Raw genomic sequence first — 20258 nt, forward strand, 5'->3', positions numbered from 1 at the left:
AATGAAAGGAGATCTAATACACAAGTGAAAGAATTCATCTTAGAGCAGACCACGGATGATTCATCCATGAATCATACAGGTTGAATGATATAGGTGGATTCATCTGGGTGCTACATTTTCTTCTTCTTCTTCTTCTTCTTCTTTTTTTTTTAGTGAAATATGAGGCAAGAAGAAATCAGGAGAATGAGCTGACCAGCAAAAGGCACTGGGGGTAAATTTGGAGATCATGAATGTGCCATTAGTCAGTACAGGTAAATCAGCGTGTGGGTTTTCCTGAAGACATTTTTAGCCACCAGGGCAGGCATGCAACAAGTACAAATAACATACAGCAGATGACACACTGTACTACTCATACCCGGGAGTCCCTTTATTCATTCAAAAATCATTCTTTTTCTTCTACTCTTGGACAAGGCCTCTTGCATGCCTGATGGTATCAGGATGAACAAATAGAGGTGGTCACTGACAGCACAGAGATTATATTCTAACACAGGGGAGACTTTTAGGACACCTACCTTTCAACACACAGAAGAATAATCTTAGCACCTCCATATGTGAGGCTATCAGTAGGAGAGTGTAGTTCTGGAGGTAACAGCCAATGGTGCTATGATAATAACATAAAATAGAAAGCTACTCTGTTGGCATATCCCATGTACTCCTTTGGACAGTATTATAATCAGATTATGGAAACTCAATTATGATGATGTTAAAAAATGGGTCTGTTTGGATGTAGTGACTCACGGCCATAATCCCAGAACTTTGGGAGACTGAGAAAGGGGATTGCTTGAGGTCAGTAGTTCAAGACAAGCCTGATCAACATGATGAAACCCCATCTCTACTAAAAATACAAAAATTAGTCGGGCATGGTGGTGGGCGCCTGCAATTCCAGCTACTTGGGAGACTGAGAAAGGAGAATTGCTTGTACCTAGGAGGTAGAGTTTGCAGTGAGCTGAGAACAGACCACTGCACTCCAGCCTGGGCAATAAAAGTGAAATTCAGTCTCAAAAAAAAAGACTACTGTGCCTTAACTATAGGTCACCAGCCCACTGGGGTCTATGTTGGGACACAGGGTAGCCACCTCACTTGCATTTTCTAACAGCCTGGCCCCTGAAATGCTGACACACATATCTATAATGCCTCACTGAGCAGAAAAGAGCACCCTGGGTAAAGATGTTCATGTGCTCAGAGCATGAATTTAAGAAGAGAGGAAATGGACAGTGGAGTATGCCCACCAGAGAGATCTCCAAGTCCCCTGATCTGGAACATTTGGAGTTAACTGAGCAACGGACAACAGTAGGGGCGGGGGAGGGGTTGTTCCATGTAGGCCAGTTGAGAAAGGCATGAAGATTTTGTTTCCTCTTGCACAGTACAGTCCTGCATTATAGACTTTCTGGTCTTTTTGGTGATACCTCCCTCCATGATGTCAATAGGACTTTAACCAGGGGAACTGAAGCTGAAGCTGAAAGAGAAAGTCGTCAAGAATGGAAATTTCTGAAAGATAAGAGATAGATCCAGAAGACTAGGAAGAGACCTGGCCAGAAAGCTGGGTCTTTCAGAGGTGAAAGAAGCTTTATGCAGCCAACACAGATCTGGGGCTAGTACCTGTGTCTGAGGGTCTGCGTGTCAGGGAGAGCTGCTGCTCATGGACGCAAGTTGCATCATCAACTGATTCCCTAGGGCCATGTCAGTGACAGTCTCAGTGAGAGCCTTTGCCTCCTTCCTGTCTTCTCTGCTGAAACTCCACGTGGTTTTGTATGAGGCTAGGAGGGTGCTTCAGACCTGGGCTGCCCAGATGAAGAGTGTGAGGCTGAGGCTAGTGCCAGGTCTTTCATGTGTCAGGTTGGGGACCATGTTGCTGTTGGGGATAATTTTTCTCTCAAGCACGTACTGTGACATGGTCTCGGTATATTACTCTTCCTATGAAATAGTCATCCCAAAGCGGCTAATGGTCAGGGGAAGTGAAGATCCAGTGGAAAAGGCATCCTATTTGCTATTTATGGAAGGCCAGAAGCACCTGATTCACCTGAAGGTAAAGAGAAGCCATTTTGTGAATAACTTTCCAGTCTACAGTTACCACAATGGCATCCTGGGGCAAGAATCACCTTTTACCTCCCATGACTGCCACTATGAAGGCTACATAGAGGGAATGTCAGGTTCTTTTGTTTCTGTCAACACCTGTGCAGGTCTCAGGGGCATCTTGATCAAGGAGGAAAAATCTTACAGCATTGAGCCCATGGAGTCTTCAAGACGGTTTGAACATGTGTTATATACCATGGCACATCAAGCACGAGTGTCCTGCGGTGTCGCTCCCACAGATAGCCATGTGGTGTCCACTAGCTGGCAACAAGGGAGCAAGAAGCCTTATGATCGACAGGTGCTGTCCTACTTGTGGTCACACCCCAAGTACGTGGAAATGTTTGTTGTGGTCAACAACCAGAGGTTCCAGATGTGGGGCAGTAACGTCAATGAGACGGTCCAGAGAGTAGTGGATGTCATTGCTCTGGCCAACAGCTTCACCAGGGGAATAAACACAGAGGTGGTGCTGGCTGGAATGGAGATCTGGACCGAGAGGGAACTAATAGAGGTCGCAGTGGACTTGCAAGTCACACTCAGGAATTTCAATCGCTGGAGACAAGAGATGCTCTTCCGTCGTGCGAAGCATGACGTTGCCCACATGATCGTTGGGCATCATCCTGGACAGAATACGGGCCAGGCCTTTCTCAGTGGTGCCTGCTCAAGCGGTTTTGCGGCAGCTGTTGAATCCTTCCATCATGAAGATGTGCTGTTGTTTGCAGCCCTCATGGTCCATGAGCTCGGGCACAACCTGGGTATTCAGCACGACCACTCGGCCTGCTTTTGTAAAGATAAGCATTTTTGCCTCATGCATGAAAATATCACAAAAGAAAGTGGCTTCAGCAACTGCAGCTCTGACTACTTCTACCAGTTCCTTCGAGAACACAAAGGGGCCTGCCTATTTAACAAGCCATGGCCCAGGGCCCGCAAGCGTAGGGATTCCACCTGTGGAAATGGCATGGTGGAGGACACGGAGCAGTGTGACTGTGGTTCTGCCTGTGACCTCGACCCATGCTGTGATCCCACATGCACTCTGAAGGAGAATGCTGAGTGCAGCCATGGCCTCTGCTGCCAGGACTGCACTTTCAGAAGGAAGGGGTTTTTATGTCGTCCTACTCAGGATGAGTGTGACCTCCCAGAATATTGTGACGGGAGCTCTGCAGAATGCCCTGCAGACAGCTACAAGCAAGATGGCACGCTGTGTGATAGAATTCACTATTGCTCTGCGGGTCAGTGTAAGAACCCCGATAAGCAATGTGTGAATATATACGGGTACCCTGCAAGATCTGCCCCAGAAGACTGTTACATTTCAATGAATACCAGAGGAGACCGGTTTGGAAACTGTGGACGTCCCACTGAGGATCAGCAAAAGTATGTTACATGTTCAAGTGATAATGTATTTTGTGGGAAACTCGTATGTACAGGTGTTGAATCCTTACCACGACTCAAAGCTCAACATACAATCATCCAGGTCCCTCATGACGATGACTGGTGCTGGAGCATGGATGCCCATAACATTACTGATATCCCTGATGATGGAGATGTGCACATCGGCACTTCTTGTGCCCCAAACAAAGTCTGCACGGATTACTCCTGCGTCCATCACTCTGTACTCCTGTATGACTGCAGACCAGAGGAATCGTGTCATGGGAAAGGAGTTTGCAACAATTTAAGGCACTGCCATTGTGAGCTTGGTTTTGCTCCTCCTGACTGTAAAAATCCAGGCAACGGAGGTAGTGTGGACAGCGGCCCTGCTGGTAAGCCAAGTGATGAAAGTATAAGTACAGAAGAAAATAGAAATCGTAGTGGTGGTCAGAGTAATCCCCAAAGAGGTTACGTGACTAATGACAAAAATAAAAGCCTAAGGAAGTTACTGTACATAGCCCCCATGTTGCTTTCAGCATTATTTGTAGTTCTAATTATTCTTGCCAGTATGGGAGCTAGAAAGGAGATATTAGAGCGTTCAGAAGATTACACAGAAGCAATTCCAGAAGAGGTTGCACCAGAGCAGAAAGTAGGCAAAGGACAGGAAGAAGAAGAGGCGAAAAATGAGTTGTCCAATAAAGCTAACAGTGGATACACTGGGTGAGTAGTAAGCTCAGTGCTTCAGAGAAGCAGGCGTTTATGCTGCTGTGCTTCTGACCAAAATCTGTATTCTGTAAAATGTACTAATACAGAAGGAGGGATTTTCCTCTAATTTCTTCATTTTAGTAATTGATTACATGTACATTCAAAATTATATGTAACAGAAACTACTATTTTTACATGATCACATTTAATGAAACCATTCTAATTAAATTTTTGTTATGAAGCATTCCTGTCAATGTTTTATTAAGGCCAATTTTTGCATTGCCTGTTTTTAGGTAATGCCATCTCCCATCTACTTTGTTTTACGTGCAATACTGCCTACATATATAAATATTGCTTTTCTAGAATTTTATTTCCCAACCACAACTACAAATTATGTTAGAAAAGTTGTTTATGAGATGTGTTGTTTTAATTTGCCCTGTGAAGTATATGCATAAAATGAGATTTTAACATAAAGCTACAGAAATGCCTATTTGTGTATATAACATGTAAGTTAGGCGTTTTGTGACCTAATAACTGGGACTCCTAATAGTGGGGGGCTCTCTACAAAAGGCTAGACCCGATTCAGGGACTTCTCAAATTCTCAGTTCAGGTACCTAAAGAGTGGGAAGGCAACCTAGGCAAGATGGTCTTTACTAAGATGCTAAGTTCATGTTTGAATACTTGTTTGTTCATTTTTTTGTCTTAATAATTCTACTGCAGTTCATTTTTCATTTATTGACAATTGATAGGAACATCTCAAATTACAAGTAACAGAACTTTCAATGTGGCAGTCATTTTTCGGTGAAGTAAGGACCCAGTGAATATAACAGTAACATTCTCCATTCTGTGCCAGGCCGTGTGCTAAACGCCTTATATTCACTGTCTTCATTTAATCCTCCCGACTGCCCTGTGAAACCTCCGTCTTGTACATGAGGAAACAGACTGAAGTTTGCCCGAGAGCTAGCCAGGACCTGCATCCCTCCCCAGGAATGAGTGAATCCCTTGCCTCATGAGCCTTTTTCTTCAGTTGAAAAAAAAAAAAGTGAGGGAAAAGACATGTCCTTAACTGCCCAGAACGTGGCTTCATCCTCAGTGACTCTAACAAAACCAGAGTTGTACAAATGAATGTTGATCCTATCATGAACCTATGGTGTTGTGTAGTCATTATGGATTGAAGAGTCTTTCCCCCTACTACATCCTGACAGCATGGCTGGCAATAAGGTTGGCATCTTGTTTAGCTCTGAGGGCCCAGCTTGTGGTAGGTGCCAAGACAAGTCAATGATTTAACCAGAGCCAACCTCAAAATATGGGGATTGCTAGTCTCTAGGCATGGCACATGCAAAATCTTTCTCAGGAACAACAGAGCTACAGACTGAGCAAATGTTCTGTCTCAGGGAAGATCCTAAGCATCAGTCCCCTAGCATATGCTGCCGAGCCCCTCTTCTGACTGCCCACTCTATGCGAGATAACAGAGCAAACAAAAGGATAACACCTGCTGTCTGCTTATGTTAGTTTCTCTGAGTGAGTGGAATAAAAACTTCGGAGCAACATCTGAAATGAAGTCTTCAGTTGTGGATACGTGACTACAAGTAAAGCAGGCAGGAAAACCAGGTCACAGGTCTCAGGACTGATTCTGATAATCAAATCCAGGTTGAGTTTTATGCCAAAAGATCAAAATTCATGGTGGGAGACCGGGATATCAGGTTGAGCGTGATATCCTGGTGATATCATGCCTGTACTCATAATGCACTTTGAGAGGCCAAGGTGAGAGGATGGCTTGAATCCAGGACTTTGAGACCAGTCTGGGCAACATGAAAAAATTTACCAAGAAAATTTTACAAAATTAGCTGGGCATGGTGGCGCGTGCTTGTAACCCCAGCTACTTGGGAGACTGAGGCAGGAGAATTGCCTGAACCCAGGAGGCGGAGGTTGCGGTGAGCTGAGATCGTGCCATTGCACCCCAGCCTGGGTAACAAGAGTGAAACTCCACCTCAAAAAAAAAAAAAAAAAGCACTTGTACAGTGAACTGGGGAGTTACGGAAGGGGTAACCCTCACAGTGGACATGCTGATGGTCACTGTAATGAAACAGAATGAGTATCACATATTTAAAACATCAAGGACAAGGGAATCACAATATAAATAATGATTTATACGTGGAATGATTATTCTTGGCTGATTTAATAGAGCTCTTTAAGGACCAGAAGGCAAGTAGATAATTGGGAATGACGAAATGAAGCCAACAGAGCATTGGACAAAGACGTCACAAAATTTAGAAAATGAGGAGCTTTTTGTAGTAGACTTTTCAGATTTTATTTGCTTATCCTTATGACTGATTTGAGCTTCAGGACTACAAGCCCATGTTGAAGATGGGAAACCAAGATTAGAACAAGTGTTTGGTTTTTGTTCTTTCGTTTTTGAGATGGGGTCTAATTCTGTTGCCCAGGCTGGAGGGCTGTGGCACCATCATGGCTTACTGCAGCCTTGAACTTCTGGGCTCAAGCAATCCTCCTGCTTCAGTTTCTAAGCAGCTAGGACTACAGGCTCATGCCACCATGCCTGGCTAACTACATTTTTCTTTTCTTTTTTTTTTTTAGAAATGAGGGTGTCACTATGTTTCACAGGCTGGTCTCAAAGTCCCTGTCTCAAGTGATCCTCCTGCTCTGGCCTCCCAAAGTGCTGGAATTACTGGTGTAAAGCACCATGCCTTGCCTAGAACAGGTGTTTGAAGAAATGTTTTCAGAAATGATGTTAGAACATTGAACATATTTGTAAATTCTCACATGAATTCTAAAATATGTAGAAACTCCAAACTCTGGCAATGAAGGCTGGAATCCAACAGAATAGACTATTACAGGGAAGTGACCAGTTTTAATGTGGGCAGGACAGAGAGGATAGGATAGGCCTGAAATCTCCAGAGTTCAAGGGGCAACTTTCTGCATTGCGTATGACTGTCTTTAGGAAGCATATTCTTATGCCTCTCCTGGTAATATTTGGGAGCTTCTGAGCAATGCTCGTACCTTCCAATGACAGCACAATAACACTGGTGGTCACATGTGACCCAGCCACGTGCCACCCCAGGAGACTCTGGTGATGACTTCTTGCCATTCTTTACCTACCTTCTCTGAGTCAATCCTGTCCTATTTGTGCTCTCCTAGGCCAGTGGAGACCCAAGACCTTCCTTTACTTCATCAAAGTATAGCCAAGTCCAGACTCTAGATTTGTATCCTGACATGGGAAAACATAGGAAAATGTTACTGTGGGAAATAAAGAAATGGGATGTTGTAGATATTAATGCTACTGGACAGCCCAGGGGTCAAGCCCTTCCCTGGGAAACTTAAAACAGCCATCCCTCTCCTTGACCCCAACCTGACATATTTGCTTGTCCCTTCAGGAATGCCTGATGGAATGTCTTCCTAACCTGGAGTCATACTGCACTCCCTTCTCTGGGGCTCAGTTGAAGAAAAAGAAAAGATTGACCTTAAACCCAGAGGACATTATGGCCTCACGGTGATGCAATTCTGCATACAATGAAGATTATCTCAATATCTCAAGTGTTATATTCGCTTGCCAAAGATAAATCAGCTCCTTCAGAGGTTGTAGCGAGCCAAGATTATACCACGGCACTCCAGCTTGGGCAACAGAGTGAGATTCTGTCTCAAAAATAAATAAATAAAAATAAATAAATCAGCTTCTTTTATTTATAAAGCTAATTCTACAACAGCATTTTGGTATTGCCATTTGATCAACGTGGCCACTGAAGTGTTTCTTCAAAATTAAGGGCAGATTTCTTCCAAGAATAAGGTTGCAATTTGCTGCACCCTTAATATTCATGCTAGTTTTGGACATTATCCTTGAAAAATGTTTGAGCTTAGGGGAATAGGAAAAAAAGACCCAATACTACTTATGGTGTTTAATAAAGATAATTGAATCTTACATAAGGAGGACATGCCAGAATGAAGTATAAGAGGGTGACATGGTTTGGATTTGTGTCCCCATCCAAATCTCATGTCGAATTTAGGGGGGTGCCTGGTGGGAGGTAATTGGATCATGGGGGCAGATTTTCCCCTTGCTGTTCTCTGACAGAGTGTGAGTTCTCATGAGATCTGATGGTTCAAAACTGTGTCACACTTCCCCCTTCGCTCTCTGTCTCTCCTGCCACCATGTGAAGAAGGTCCTTGCTTCCCCTTCATCTTGCACCATGATTGTAAATTGCCTGAGGTCTCCCAGTCGTGCTTCTTGACAAGCCTGTGAAACTGTGGGTCAATTAAAACTCTTTTCTTCATAAATTACCCAGGCTCAGGTAGTTCTTTATAGTAGTTTTAAAATGGACTAATAGAGGATAACCAAGGCGTTGGGAGGAATTTGTCAGTGACAAAGCCGTGGTGACTCTTCCCATGGTTAGGAAATACTTTTTAAAATTTTTCAAAGGAGGGCCGGGTGCCATGGCTCACACCTGTAATCCTAGCACTTTATGGGCAGATCACTTGAGGCCAGGAGTTTGAGACCAGCCTGGAAAACACAGTGAAACCATGTCTGTACTAAAAATACAAAAAATTAGCTGGGTTTGGTGGTGCACACCTGTAATCCCAGCTACTCAGGTGGCTGAGGCACAAGAATCAGTTGAACCCAAGAGGTAGAGGGTGCAGTGAGCTGAGACTGCACCACTGCACTCCAGCTTGAGCTACAAAGCAAGACTCTCTCTCAAGAAAAAAATTTTCAAAGGAAAATATCACAGGTGGAATCATGATTGACCAAATATCTGACACATCGTATCTGTTTCATTGCTATAATCTAATTGTGTTCTCTAATATCCTTACTAAGATTCCTCAGACACACATTTTTCAACACAATCTGGAGTCTGGAAACTTTAACTGCTTGTCCCTTATCTACAGTAGAAAATATAAACTCAGTGTGACACTGAAGGACAGTGACAACTAGGCCCTCCTGTCAGTTCGCAACCATTATGGCCTATGGCTTCTGAAAACAAGTATTTCCTCCTATCAGCATGCCTAACATGTCTGTTGTTATCACATACCATGTCCATTTGCCACTCTGGACTTCCAATCATAGTCTCATTTCCAGGGAATGACCTTACTCTTCCCTACCCCTTTTAGTTTAACCCTCACAGCCCCGGTGTGGCTCTTGAAACTGCTCCCACATACCTTTCTCAACTTTCTTTCCCATATGAAACAGGGTATGTTTGAGGATACTCATGGAAAGTGAGACTGAACCTATAGACGAGGCAGTCTGAAACAGACCATCAGGTGGTTGTTTTCTAGGCAATAGGGAGGATATACGCTTCCTTATTAAGTGAAATTTCCAGTTGGTACTGTGAGAGTGAGAAATGTCTTTATTCAAGAGATGTATTCTCGGAACCGCGATTCTGGAGGTGTACTCATGCCTTAGAGGAGAAACAGAAATAAAACCCTGTACAAGACACACAAAATAATCTCTTAAATGGCAACACTTCTGGTAGTAGAGTTTCAATAGTGGATCTAACAGCCATGAGCTGGGTGTTACAGACAGTTTCACATGAAAAATAGAAATAAAAAAGGCATAGTGTCAGTGCTAAGGAACAGGAGAAAAAGCTCTCCCTCATGTCCTCCATTGCCATCCTTTCTGTTTACCCAGCCAAAGCCATCCTTTCTATTTCCATGAATAACTTATGTCATTATAAATAGACAGAGATACAAATAAATATGCTAAGATAAAGGAAAAGACCACCAATTAATTCTTTGGTTGAAAAAAGTAAGAACGGGTCCCCACTTTGAGGTAATAGATGTGTTGTGATTTATGAAAAGCTCCAGACATTCAGGCATCTCTTTATGGAGAAAAGAAAACCGCTGCAATAAAATTACATAAGTGTATCAACTCTCACAACTATGAAGGGTTCGAATGGAAAGTTTTCTGTTTTTATACTAATACACCTAAAATAAGAGCCTGTTAATCTTACGGGCTTTTACAAGAGCAGACAACTTTGGATCAGACTCAGTACACTGGCCGTGTTTATAACCAATGTAAATACCTAAAAATGTTTTACAAAACAACTCAAGAGAAAAGATTTGAGGCACCTTTCTTCACTTTCTTCAGCCCTCCAGGAGCTCCCTTCTTGTCTTGGATACTAAGAACACGAGAACTATGTCAGTTCTGCATCTTGTGTTTTTGCTAGCCTAATAAATCCAAGCAGGAAGAGATTTTTTTTTAGAGCAAAAACGAACCTTTTTAAAAGGGAAAAGGTAATCTTTGTTCTGATTGAGGGGACCTCTGTGTTCCACATTCCTAAATAGCAGGTGTCACGTTCTCACTGCTTCGTCTTTTTTTTTTTTTTTTCTTTGAGACGGAGTCTTGTTCTGTAGCCAGGCTAGAGTGCAGTGGCATGATCTCGCTTACTGCAACCTCCATCTCCTGGGTTCAAGAGATTCCCCTGCCTCAGCCTCCTGAGTAGCTAGGACTACAGGCACGCACCAACATGCCTGGCTAATTTTTTGTATTTCAGTAGAGACGGGGTTTCAGCATGGCCAGGATGGTCTCAATTTCTTGACCTCATAGTACACCTGCCTCGGCCTCCCAAAGTGCTGGGATTACAGGCATGAGCCATGGCATCTGGCCATTTCTTGGTCTTAAGACACAAAGCTGAACTTCCTGAGACCTGGGTTTCCTCCTCAGAAGGTGCCACACAAAGAATGCCTCTCACAGAGTATTTGTGAGGTTAAATTGGATAATGTGTGTGAGGTGACCTAGTGCAGTGCCTGGCATACAGCCGGTGCTAAATGCTGATGGCATCTCAAATTGAATGTCGTGATGAATATAAGATTGTATTATCACTTGTGCATTGTTGAGCAATGGTTAGATTTAATCGCCATCAACTTATAATACTGGATTTCCCTGATATGGCATTCTGACCTACCATGTGGTCACTCGCAGCCATATTCTGTCTCCGGTAGTATACAGCTAATCTCTGTGGGTGAGGAGCAAGTCTGGTTAACTTGGAAATCACTCCTTTGGGCCCAGTTACAGCTGAGGCTGGCATGGACTTTCCTGCTTCCCTCAGAGCTTCATTCAAGATCATAGTGACATTAAAGCAATCTTGTTTCTTGGATACCAAATCAAGAATCCTTATCTTCTGCCTCTTCTGACCCTGTCTTCTATGCTTCGTATCCAAATCTCCAGGGGAGATCTATTGGTCCACTGCAGGCCCTGAAAGAAGTGCCATTGTACAGAGAGGTTTGTACCTGCTGTAGCTTCCTATGTTTTCATTCACTGATTCCACAACTCTGTATTGAGTCTTTATTCACACAGAGTTCTAGGCATGTGGCATGTGGCAGTGAGTAGGACAAAACCTCTTCCCATGAAAATTACGAACTCGAGTTGGGGCAGGTGAGCAATAATCAGGTAACTACACGATATGCCAGATTTTACTATGTGCAGCGAAGCAAAATGAGCAGTGCAAGGGGATTGAGAGTGATGTTAGGGTGGCGTGCTAAATTAAACAGTGGTCACAGGGTCCTGTCTGATAAGGAGTCATTTGAGGAGAGATGTGTAGAAAGTGAGGGGGAAGGCTCTGCAGGTATCCGCAGATGGACAAGCCAGGGAGAAGGAACTCTAAGCAGACAGTCCTGAGACAGGAGCTTGCTCAGCATGTAAGAACAGCAAGGAGGGTCGGCACTTCTGGACAGAGTGGGCAGCGTGAAGAGTAGTGGATGAGGGCTGTGAGTGGAGAGAGATCATGTAAAGGCTTGGTAGAGAATGGTGTTTTCATTGCAGTGGAGATGGTGAGCGTAGACGGTTGTAGCACAGGAGTGATATGAGCTGAGACGTGTGGAAGGAGCACTCCATCTACTCTGTGAGAACAAGGCAGGACAGCACAATGGGCAATCCATTGTAGGAGCTGAGAATGCTTAGCGGTGCCTGTGACTTGCCAAGTGGGAGATGTCGGAAGCTTGTAGGAAGGTGGTTGGAGCGGTATTCTGAGAATGGTTGGAATATGGAAACACTGTGTGACAGAGCTAAAGGGTTGGCTGAAAGAGCAGATGTAGACGGTGAGAGAAAGGCAGCAGAGGAGGATGGTTCCAGAGCCTTTGCCCAGAGACACTGCAACAACGGAGTTGCCATTTACTGAGATGGGGATGAGTTTGGATAGAGCAGGTGTTGGACGTGCTGATAGTTTGAGATGCCAGCTAAACATCCGAGCAGGCATGTCGGCTATTCAGTAAGATGGTTGGGTCTGGATTTCAGGACAGACATGATCGAGAGATGCATATTTGAGAGCTGTCTATGCATCAGTGACACTTCAAGCCATGGGGACTGGTCGACATTACCTAGAGAGGGATTATAGCCAGAGAAGGGAAGGGATCCGAGGACTGGGTGAGGACTTAGCTCTAGGGTGTCCCACATGTAGATGCTGCTACAAGGCAGCAGCGTCAGGAAATAAGTCAGAGAGAGACGGGACACAGAAAGACTGGACACAGTGTGGTAGAGTACCACCACAGGAGAGCTCTGTGCAAAAAAACATGAAAAGAGTGTTTTTGGAGGGATTTGCATGACAAACCCATGAAAGCAGGAAATCTTCTTGGCTCTATGGTTAACATATGTCCAGAAAGTGACCTCTTATCTCACCCCACTCTCCAGTGTGGTGCAAGTCACCTTCAACTTCCTCCCAGTCAACGGCACAAGTCTTTAACTGGTCCTCTGCTTCCATTCCGACTGCCCTTATAGCCTACTGTCCACCCAGCAGGTAGAGTGATTCTTTAAAAATGTAAGGCATGTCACACTAACTTTTTTTTTCAATGGGGTCTCGCTATGTTGCTGGGGCTGGTCTCAACTTCCTGGGCTCAAGCCATTCTCCTGCCTCAGCAAATAGTGTTGGTGGCTGCATAAAGACAGAACTGAGGGTTGATCACGTGATTTGACAATGGAGTTATTCACTGGTAACCTGTAGTAGAGCTGGATGGGGGCAGAGGGATGCAAGCCTTATTCTACTAGAATTAGTAGAAAGGATGGTCCAGGCAAGGTGGCTTACGCCTGTAATCCCAGCACTTTGGGAGGCCGAGGCAGGTGGATCACCTGAGGTCAGGAGTTCAAGACCAGCCTGGCCAACTTGGTGAAGCCCTGTCTCTATTGAAAAAAAAATTAGCTGGACATGGTGGTACATGCCTGTCACCCCAGCTACTCAGAAGGCTGAGGCAGGAAAATCGCTGGAACCTGGGAGATGGAGGTTGTAGTGAGCCGAGATTGCACCACACCACTCAAGCCTGGGCAACAGAAAGAGACTCCATCAAAAAAAAAAAAAGTCTCCATCCTGATTAGTATTCACAGAAATGAGATGCATACCTACAAAAGAACGTCACTGCATATCACAGGCTTGGTAATTTTTTTTTCTCTGAGATGGAGTATCGCTCTGTCACCAGGCTGGAGTCCAGTGGTCCAATCTTGGCTCACTGCAACTTCCACCTCCCAATTCAAGTGATTCTTCTGCCTCAGCCTCCCGAGTAGCTGGGACTACAAGCATGCAACACCAGGCCCAGCTAATTTTTGTATTTTCAGTAAAGACGGGGTTTCACCATGTTGGCCAGGATGATCTTGATCTCTTGACCTCATGATCTGTCCTCCTCGGTCTCCCAAAGTGTTGGGATTATGGGCATGAGCCACTGCACCCAGCCTAGGCTTGGTAAAATTTAAGAGTCACAGCACCAGTTATTATTGAGAATGTGCAGTATTAGAGATTCCCAATCTGCTTTTGGAATGCAAACTAGCACACTGTTTTGCAATGTAGTTTGTTATATTCTAGTTTAATGAAATTTTGCTTACCCTATGACCTAGTATCTACTTCTAGGTTTCTATTCTAGAAGGTTATATGCACTTGCATCATGGTACATAGACAATAATATTCACAGTGGCAGTGTTTATGATACACCCTCAAAGCAAAGGATAACAGATAAAGGATCATGAGTCACAAGGGATTCACACAGAGAAATACCAGTGTTGGGATATGAAGAGGAATCAACTTTGGCTTCACACAATAACATGGAGGCAACTTAAGTGAACTATGGAATAAAAGAAGCCCTATAAAAAGTTGTACTTTCCCAGCTACTCAGGAGGCTAAGGCAGGAGAATTGCCTGAACCCAGGAGGCGGAGGTTGCGGTGAGCCAAGATCGCGCCATTGCACTCCAGTCTGGGTAACGAGCGAAACTCCGTCTCAAAAAAAAAAAAGAAGTTGTACTTTTATGTATTCATATGAATTCTAAACACAGTGAAATGAAGCTGCATGTTATACGTTGCATATTTAGAAGGTAAAAGTACCAAAAAATAGTGAGGAAGCTGTTAATCTACAAAAAGTTCAAAAAATAAATGTTATTCAGGAATGGTAGCATGTAGTTGTCTTCCCTGGTGCTTGGAGGCTGACGCAGGAGGATTCCTTGAGCCCAGAAGTTCAGGGGTGCAGCAAGCCATGATCACACCACTGCACTTTAGCCTGGGTGACAGAGCAAGATCCTGTCTCTCAATAATAATAATAATAATAATAATAATAATAATAAAGATAGCATCCTGGGTACATCTGCAAGTGGAGGGATTTGTAATTATAAATAGGTGTCTGTTTATTCTGTGGAGCTCAGAGTATTGATTGTTTTAACAAAATTATGCTTACAGCTTTTCTATTTTTCATAATTCCCCCAAGTCTACATTTATGTTACAAATGCACTTTTCAGCCAGGCACTGTGGCTCACACCTGTAATTCCAGCACTCTGGGAGGCTGAGGCAGGTGGATCGCCTGAGGTCAGGAGTTCAAGACCTGCCTGGCCAACATCGTGAAACCCTGTCTCTACTAAAAACACAAAAATTAGCTGGGCATGGTAGCTGGCACCTGTAATCCCAGGTACTCAGGAGAATCACTTCAACCTGGGAAGCTCAAGTGAGATCACGCCACTGCAGTCTAGCCCGGGCAATAAGAGTGAAACATTGTCTGAAAAAAAAAAATGCACCTTTTAGTGAATGTAATATATTCCAAAATTTAAAATGGTAAAAACAGACAATAGGTGATGAATAATGCAGAGTGCAATTATGTTCTCTTTCTCAAAGCCATTCATTAGAAAACACAGACAAGATTCGGATGGTTAGTGGAGAATGATATGGTCTGAATGGAATGGTTTCATTCAGAAAGTACAGCATATAAAGAGGTTGATCCAATAGATAAACACATTTTTAAGATTAGGAGAAAGGTCCATCATACACATGGAGTTCATAAGAAAGTGAAATGAAAGGAGATCTAATACACAAGTGAAAGAATTCATCTTAGATCAGACCACGGATGATTCATCCATGAATCATACAGGTTGAATGATATAGGTGGATTCATTTGGGGGCTACATTTTCTTCTGTTTTTTTTTTTTTTTTTTTTAAGTGAAATATGATGCAAGAAGAAATTAGAAGAATGAGCTGACCAGCAAAAGGCACTGGGGGTAAATTTGGAGATCATGAATGTGCCATTAGTCAGTACAGGTAAATCAGTGTGTGGGTTTTCCTGAAGACATTTTTAGCCACCAGGGCAGGCATGCAACAAGTACAAATAACATACAGCAGATGACACACTGTACTACTCATACCCGGGAGTCCCTTTATTCATTCAAAAATCATTCTTTTTCTTCTACTCTTGGACAAGGCCTCTTGCATGCCTGATGGTATCAGGATGAACAAATAGAGGTGGTCACTGACAGCACAGAGATTATATTCTAACACAGGGGAGACTTTTAGGACACCTACCTTTCAACATACAGAAGAATAATCTTAGCACCTCCATATGTGAGGCTATCAGTAGGAGAGTGTAGTTCTGGAGGTAACAGCCAATGGTGCTATGATAATAACATAAAATAGAAAGCTACTCTGTTGGCATATCCCATGTACTCCTTTGGACAGTATTATAATCAGAATATGGAAACTCAATTTTGATGATGTTAAAAAATGGGTCTGTCCGGATGTAGTGACTCACGGCCATAATCCCAGAACTTTGGGAGACTGAGAAAGGGGATTGCTTGAGGTCAGTAGTTCAAGACAAGCCTGATCAACATGATGAAACCCCATCTCTACTAAAAATACAAAAATTAGTCGGGCATGGTGGTGGGCGCCTGCAATTCCAGCTACTTGGGAGACTGAGAAAGGAGAATTGCTTGTACCTAGGAGGTAGAGTTTGCAGTGAGCTGAGAACGGACCATTGCACTCCAGCATGGCCAATAAAAGCGAAATTCAGTCTCAAAAAAAGAGACTACTGTGCCTTAACCATAGGTCACCAGCCCACTGGGGTCTATGTTGGGACACAGGGTAGCCACCTCACTTGCATTTTCTAACAGCCTGGCCCCTGAAATGCTGACACACATATCTATAATGCCTCACTGAGCAGAAAAGAGCACCCTGGGTAAAGATGTTCATGTGCTCAGAGCATGAATTTAAGAAGAGAGGAAATGGACAGTGGAGTATGCCCACCAGAGAGATCTCCAAGTCCCCTGATCTGGAACATTTGGAGTTAGCTGAGCAACGGACAACAGTAGGGGCGGGGGAGGGGTTGTTCCATGTAGGCCAGTTGAGAAAGGCATGAAGATGTTGTTTCCTCTTGCACAGTACAGTCCTGCATTATAGACTTTCTGGTCTTTTTGGTGATACATCCCTCCATGAAGTCAATAGGACTTTAACCAGGGGAACTGAAGCTGAAGCTGAAAGAGAAAGTCGTCAAGAATGGAAAATTTCTGAAAGATATGAGATAGATCCAGAAGACTAGGAAGAGACCTGGCCAGAAAGCTGGGTCTTTCAGAGGTGAAAGAAGCTTTATGCAGCCAACACAGATCTGGGGCTAGTACCTGTGTCTGAGGGTCTGCGTGTCAGGGAGAGCTGCTGCTCATGGACGCAAGTTGCATCATCAACTGATTCCCTAGGGCCATGTCAGTGACAGTCTCAGTGAGAGCCTTTGCCTCCTTCCTGTCTTCTCTGCTGAAACTCCACGTGGTTTTGTATGAGGCTAGGAGGGTGCTTCAGACCTGGGCTGCCCAGATGAAGAGTGTGAGGCTGAGGCTAGTGCCAGGTCTTTCATGTGTCAGGTTGGGGACCATGTTGCTGTTGGGGATAATTTTTCTCTCAAGCACGTACTGTGACATGGTCTCGGTATATTACTCTTCCTATGAAATAGTCATCCCAAAGCGGCTAATGGTCAGGGGAAGTGAAGATCCAGTGGAAAAGGCATCCTATTTGCTATTTATGGAAGGCCAGAAGCACCTGATTCACCTGAAGGTAAAGAGAAGCCATTTTGTGAATAACTTTCCAGTCTACAGTTACCACAATGGCATCCTGGGGCAAGAATCACCTTTTACCTCCCACAACTGCCACTATGAAGGCTACATAGAGGGAATGTCAGGTTCTTTTGTTTCTGTCAACACCTGTGCAGGTCTCAGGGGCATCTTGATCAAGGAGGAAACATCTTACAGCATTGAGCCCATGGAGTCTTCAAGACGGTTTGAACATGTGTTATATACCATGGCACATCAAGCACGAGTGTCCTGCGGTGTCGCTCCCACAGATAGCCATGTGGTGTCCACTAGCTGGCAACAAGGGAGCAAGAAGCCTTATGATCGACAGGTGCTGTCCTACTTGTGGTCACACCCCAAGTACGTGGAAATGTTTGTTGTGGTCAACAACCAGAGGTTCCAGATGTGGGGCAGTAACGTCAATGAGACGGTCCAGAGAGTAGTGGATGTCATTGCTCTGGCCAACAGCTTCACCAGGGGAATAAACACAGAGGTGGTGCTGGCTGGAATGGAGATCTGGACCGAGAGGGAACTAATAGAGGTCGCAGTGGACTTGCAAGTCACACTCAGGAATTTCAATCGCTGGAGACAAGAGATGCTCTTCCGTCGTGCGAAGCATGACGTTGCCCACATGATCGTTGGGCATCATCCTGGACAGAATACGGGCCAGGCCTTTCTCAGTGGTGCCAGCTTAAGCGGTTTTGCGGCAGCTGTTGAATCCTTCCATCATGAAGATGTGCTGTTGTTTACAGCCCTCATGGTCCATGAGCTCGGGCACAACCTGGGTATTCAGCACGACCACTTGGCCTGCTTTTGTAAAGATAAGCATTTTTGCCTCATGCATGAAAATATCACAAAAGAAAGTGGCTTCAGCAACTGCAGCTCTGACTACTTCTACCAGTTCCTTCGAGAACACAAAGGGGCCTGCCTATTTAACAAGCCATGGCCCAGGGCCCGCAAGTGTAGGGATTCCACCTGTGGAAATGGCATGGTGGAGGACACAGAGCAGTGTGCCTGCGGTCCTCTATGTCAGCATGACCCATGTTTTCAGGGTAACTGTAAACTGAAGGCGAAAGCAGAGTGCAGTGATGGCCCATTTTGTCATAAGTGTAAATTTCAACATACGGGATATCCTTGTCGTCCTTCTAGTGGTTCCTGTGACCTCTCAGAATTTTGTGACGGTACCTCTGCAGTATGCCCCAACGACAGGCATAAGCAAGATGGCTCAAAATGTCATGAAATTTACCAGTGTATTAAAGGTCACTGTATGCACCCTAATAATCAATACACACAAGTATTTGGATATGGTGCAAAGTCAGCCTCACAGGAGTGTTACAATTCAATCAACAGCAAAGGGGACCAGTTTGGAAACTGTGGCATTCCTACCAGTGCTGGGTCACAATATGTTCGGTGTTCATCTGATAATATATTTTGTGGGAAACTTATATGTTCAGGAATTAGAAGTTTACCACAAATCAAACTCCAACATACAATGATTCAGGTCCCTCATTGAGATGACTCATGTTGGAGCATGGATGCCTATGTGTCTACTGACATTCCTGATGAAGGAGATGTGTACAATGGTACTTATTGTGCACCAAACAAAGTCTGCCTAAATTCCACCTGCACAGATAAAACCCCAGTGGTGTCTGCCTGCAACCCAGAAAAAATGTCTAACGGGAATGGAGTTTGCAATGATTTGGGGCACTGCCACTGTAATGAAGGGCATGCCCCCCGACTGTGCTACTGCAGGAAATGGAGGTAGTATGGACAGTGGCCGTCCTAGAAAGCCAGGTGAGATACCTTCAGGAGAAGGTGAAAATCAAAATAAGACTCATTCCAGAGGTCAAGATCTTGCTGTAGACATGATGATATTATCATTCATTATACTTTTTATAATACTATTATTAAGTGTAATTATTTGCTTGATCTGCTTGTTTAAAAAATCACCAGAGGCTGCCCCAGCAGAAGGTCTTCCACCGGCATCATAAATAAAGCCAGAAGCAGCAGAAGAGGCCCCAGAAAAAAAGAAGAGGAGGAAGAAGGAGAAGAAGAAGAAGAAGAAAGGAAGAAGAAGAAAAAGAAGAAGAGGAAGAAGAGGAGGATGAATCAGATTCCTAAGATTAGAAACAGGGAGATTAAGCCAAGTATAACAAACTCCTCAAGTACTGAGTGGGAATGAGAGGTTCCGTGAAGCAAAGGTGAAATGGAAATAGATGGCCTAGTGGCTCTAACTCAGATATACTAACGTGGAAGGAAGAATTTTTCCACTTTTATTATTCATTTTAGTAATTAAATTTACATTTAATATGATAAATATGTTAGTACCTTTTGCTTTTTCACATTTCACTTGAACCATTAACATGCATCTTTGGACATCAATGTCCTTGTATTTTTGGGCCAATTGTTTTAGTCATCAGAAACTTTTTCAGGACATGCTATCTTCTATTTAAGTTGTTTGACATACAGAATCATATGGACCTGAATTTATTACTATCTCAGGGATTTTCATTTTAAGAAACAACTACCTATTATGTGAAGACAGTTGTTTATGTGATTGGTTGTTCTAACTTGCCCTGTAAATGTGCATTCATCAAAGAAGGAGTTTTTAAATCCAAAAATAAATAAACCCTATTCATATTAGACACCTCTTCAGGTTCTACATGGTATAGTTATTGAGTCCACTTTATTCTGGGGCTCTGTGGGAGGGACTATATCAAAGTAGAAGACCCTGATAGCACGTAGGTTAAGAAGTCAGCATTGAGGTCCCCTGTTTTCCAAATCTGGCAGATGTTTAATATTATATATGTATATTTGATTTATTACTTCC

At 43.8% G+C, this 20258-nt stretch overlaps 2 protein-coding genes and 1 pseudogene across 14 annotated transcripts in view; 2 read left to right on the top strand and 1 right to left on the bottom strand.

Moving 5' to 3' along the window:
- TMEM116 (transmembrane protein 116) overlaps window positions 1-20258 on the bottom strand; it is a 213908-nt gene that overhangs the window by 24525 nt on the left and 169125 nt on the right. The window contains exon 11 of one of the 12 annotated variants that reach the window (XM_078337344.1): window positions 7674-7791. The exons of the other annotated variants lie outside the window; for them this stretch is intronic. Within the exon in view, the coding sequence (XP_078193470.1) occupies window positions 7729-7791 (63 nt within the window). The 3' untranslated portion in view covers window positions 7674-7728. Of the gene's footprint in view, window positions 1-7673; window positions 7792-20258 lie in introns of those variants that run through there. 12 annotated transcript variants of the gene reach the window in all.
- LOC100389201 (disintegrin and metalloproteinase domain-containing protein 1a-like) lies at window positions 1305-7825 on the top strand. Of its 2 annotated transcripts, none has more exons than XM_017976385.5 (2): window positions 1305-4155; window positions 7533-7825. In XM_017976385.5, exons 1-2 carry the CDS (start codon window positions 1679-1681, stop codon window positions 7540-7542), a joined length of 2487 nt encoding a protein of 828 aa, XP_017831874.2. In that variant the 5' UTR covers window positions 1305-1678; the 3' UTR covers window positions 7543-7825. The 2 variants fall into 2 exon arrangements, with proteins under 2 accessions (XP_017831874.2, XP_035113558.1); XM_035257667.3 differs by having other exon boundaries at window positions 1305-3827.
- Window positions 16922-19678, top strand: LOC100389567 (disintegrin and metalloproteinase domain-containing protein 1-like; annotated as a pseudogene).

This window comes from Callithrix jacchus, chromosome 9 (genome assembly GCF_049354715.1).
Source record: "Callithrix jacchus isolate 240 chromosome 9, calJac240_pri, whole genome shotgun sequence".
Taxonomy (NCBI): Eukaryota; Metazoa; Chordata; class Mammalia; order Primates; family Cebidae; genus Callithrix; species Callithrix jacchus.

What these genes read in the sequence shown, in the direction of transcription:
- LOC100389201 (XM_017976385.5), top strand. Translation starts at nt 1,679, where the DNA reads ATGTCAGTGACAGTCTCAGTGAGAGCCTTTGCCTCCTTCCTGTCTTCT.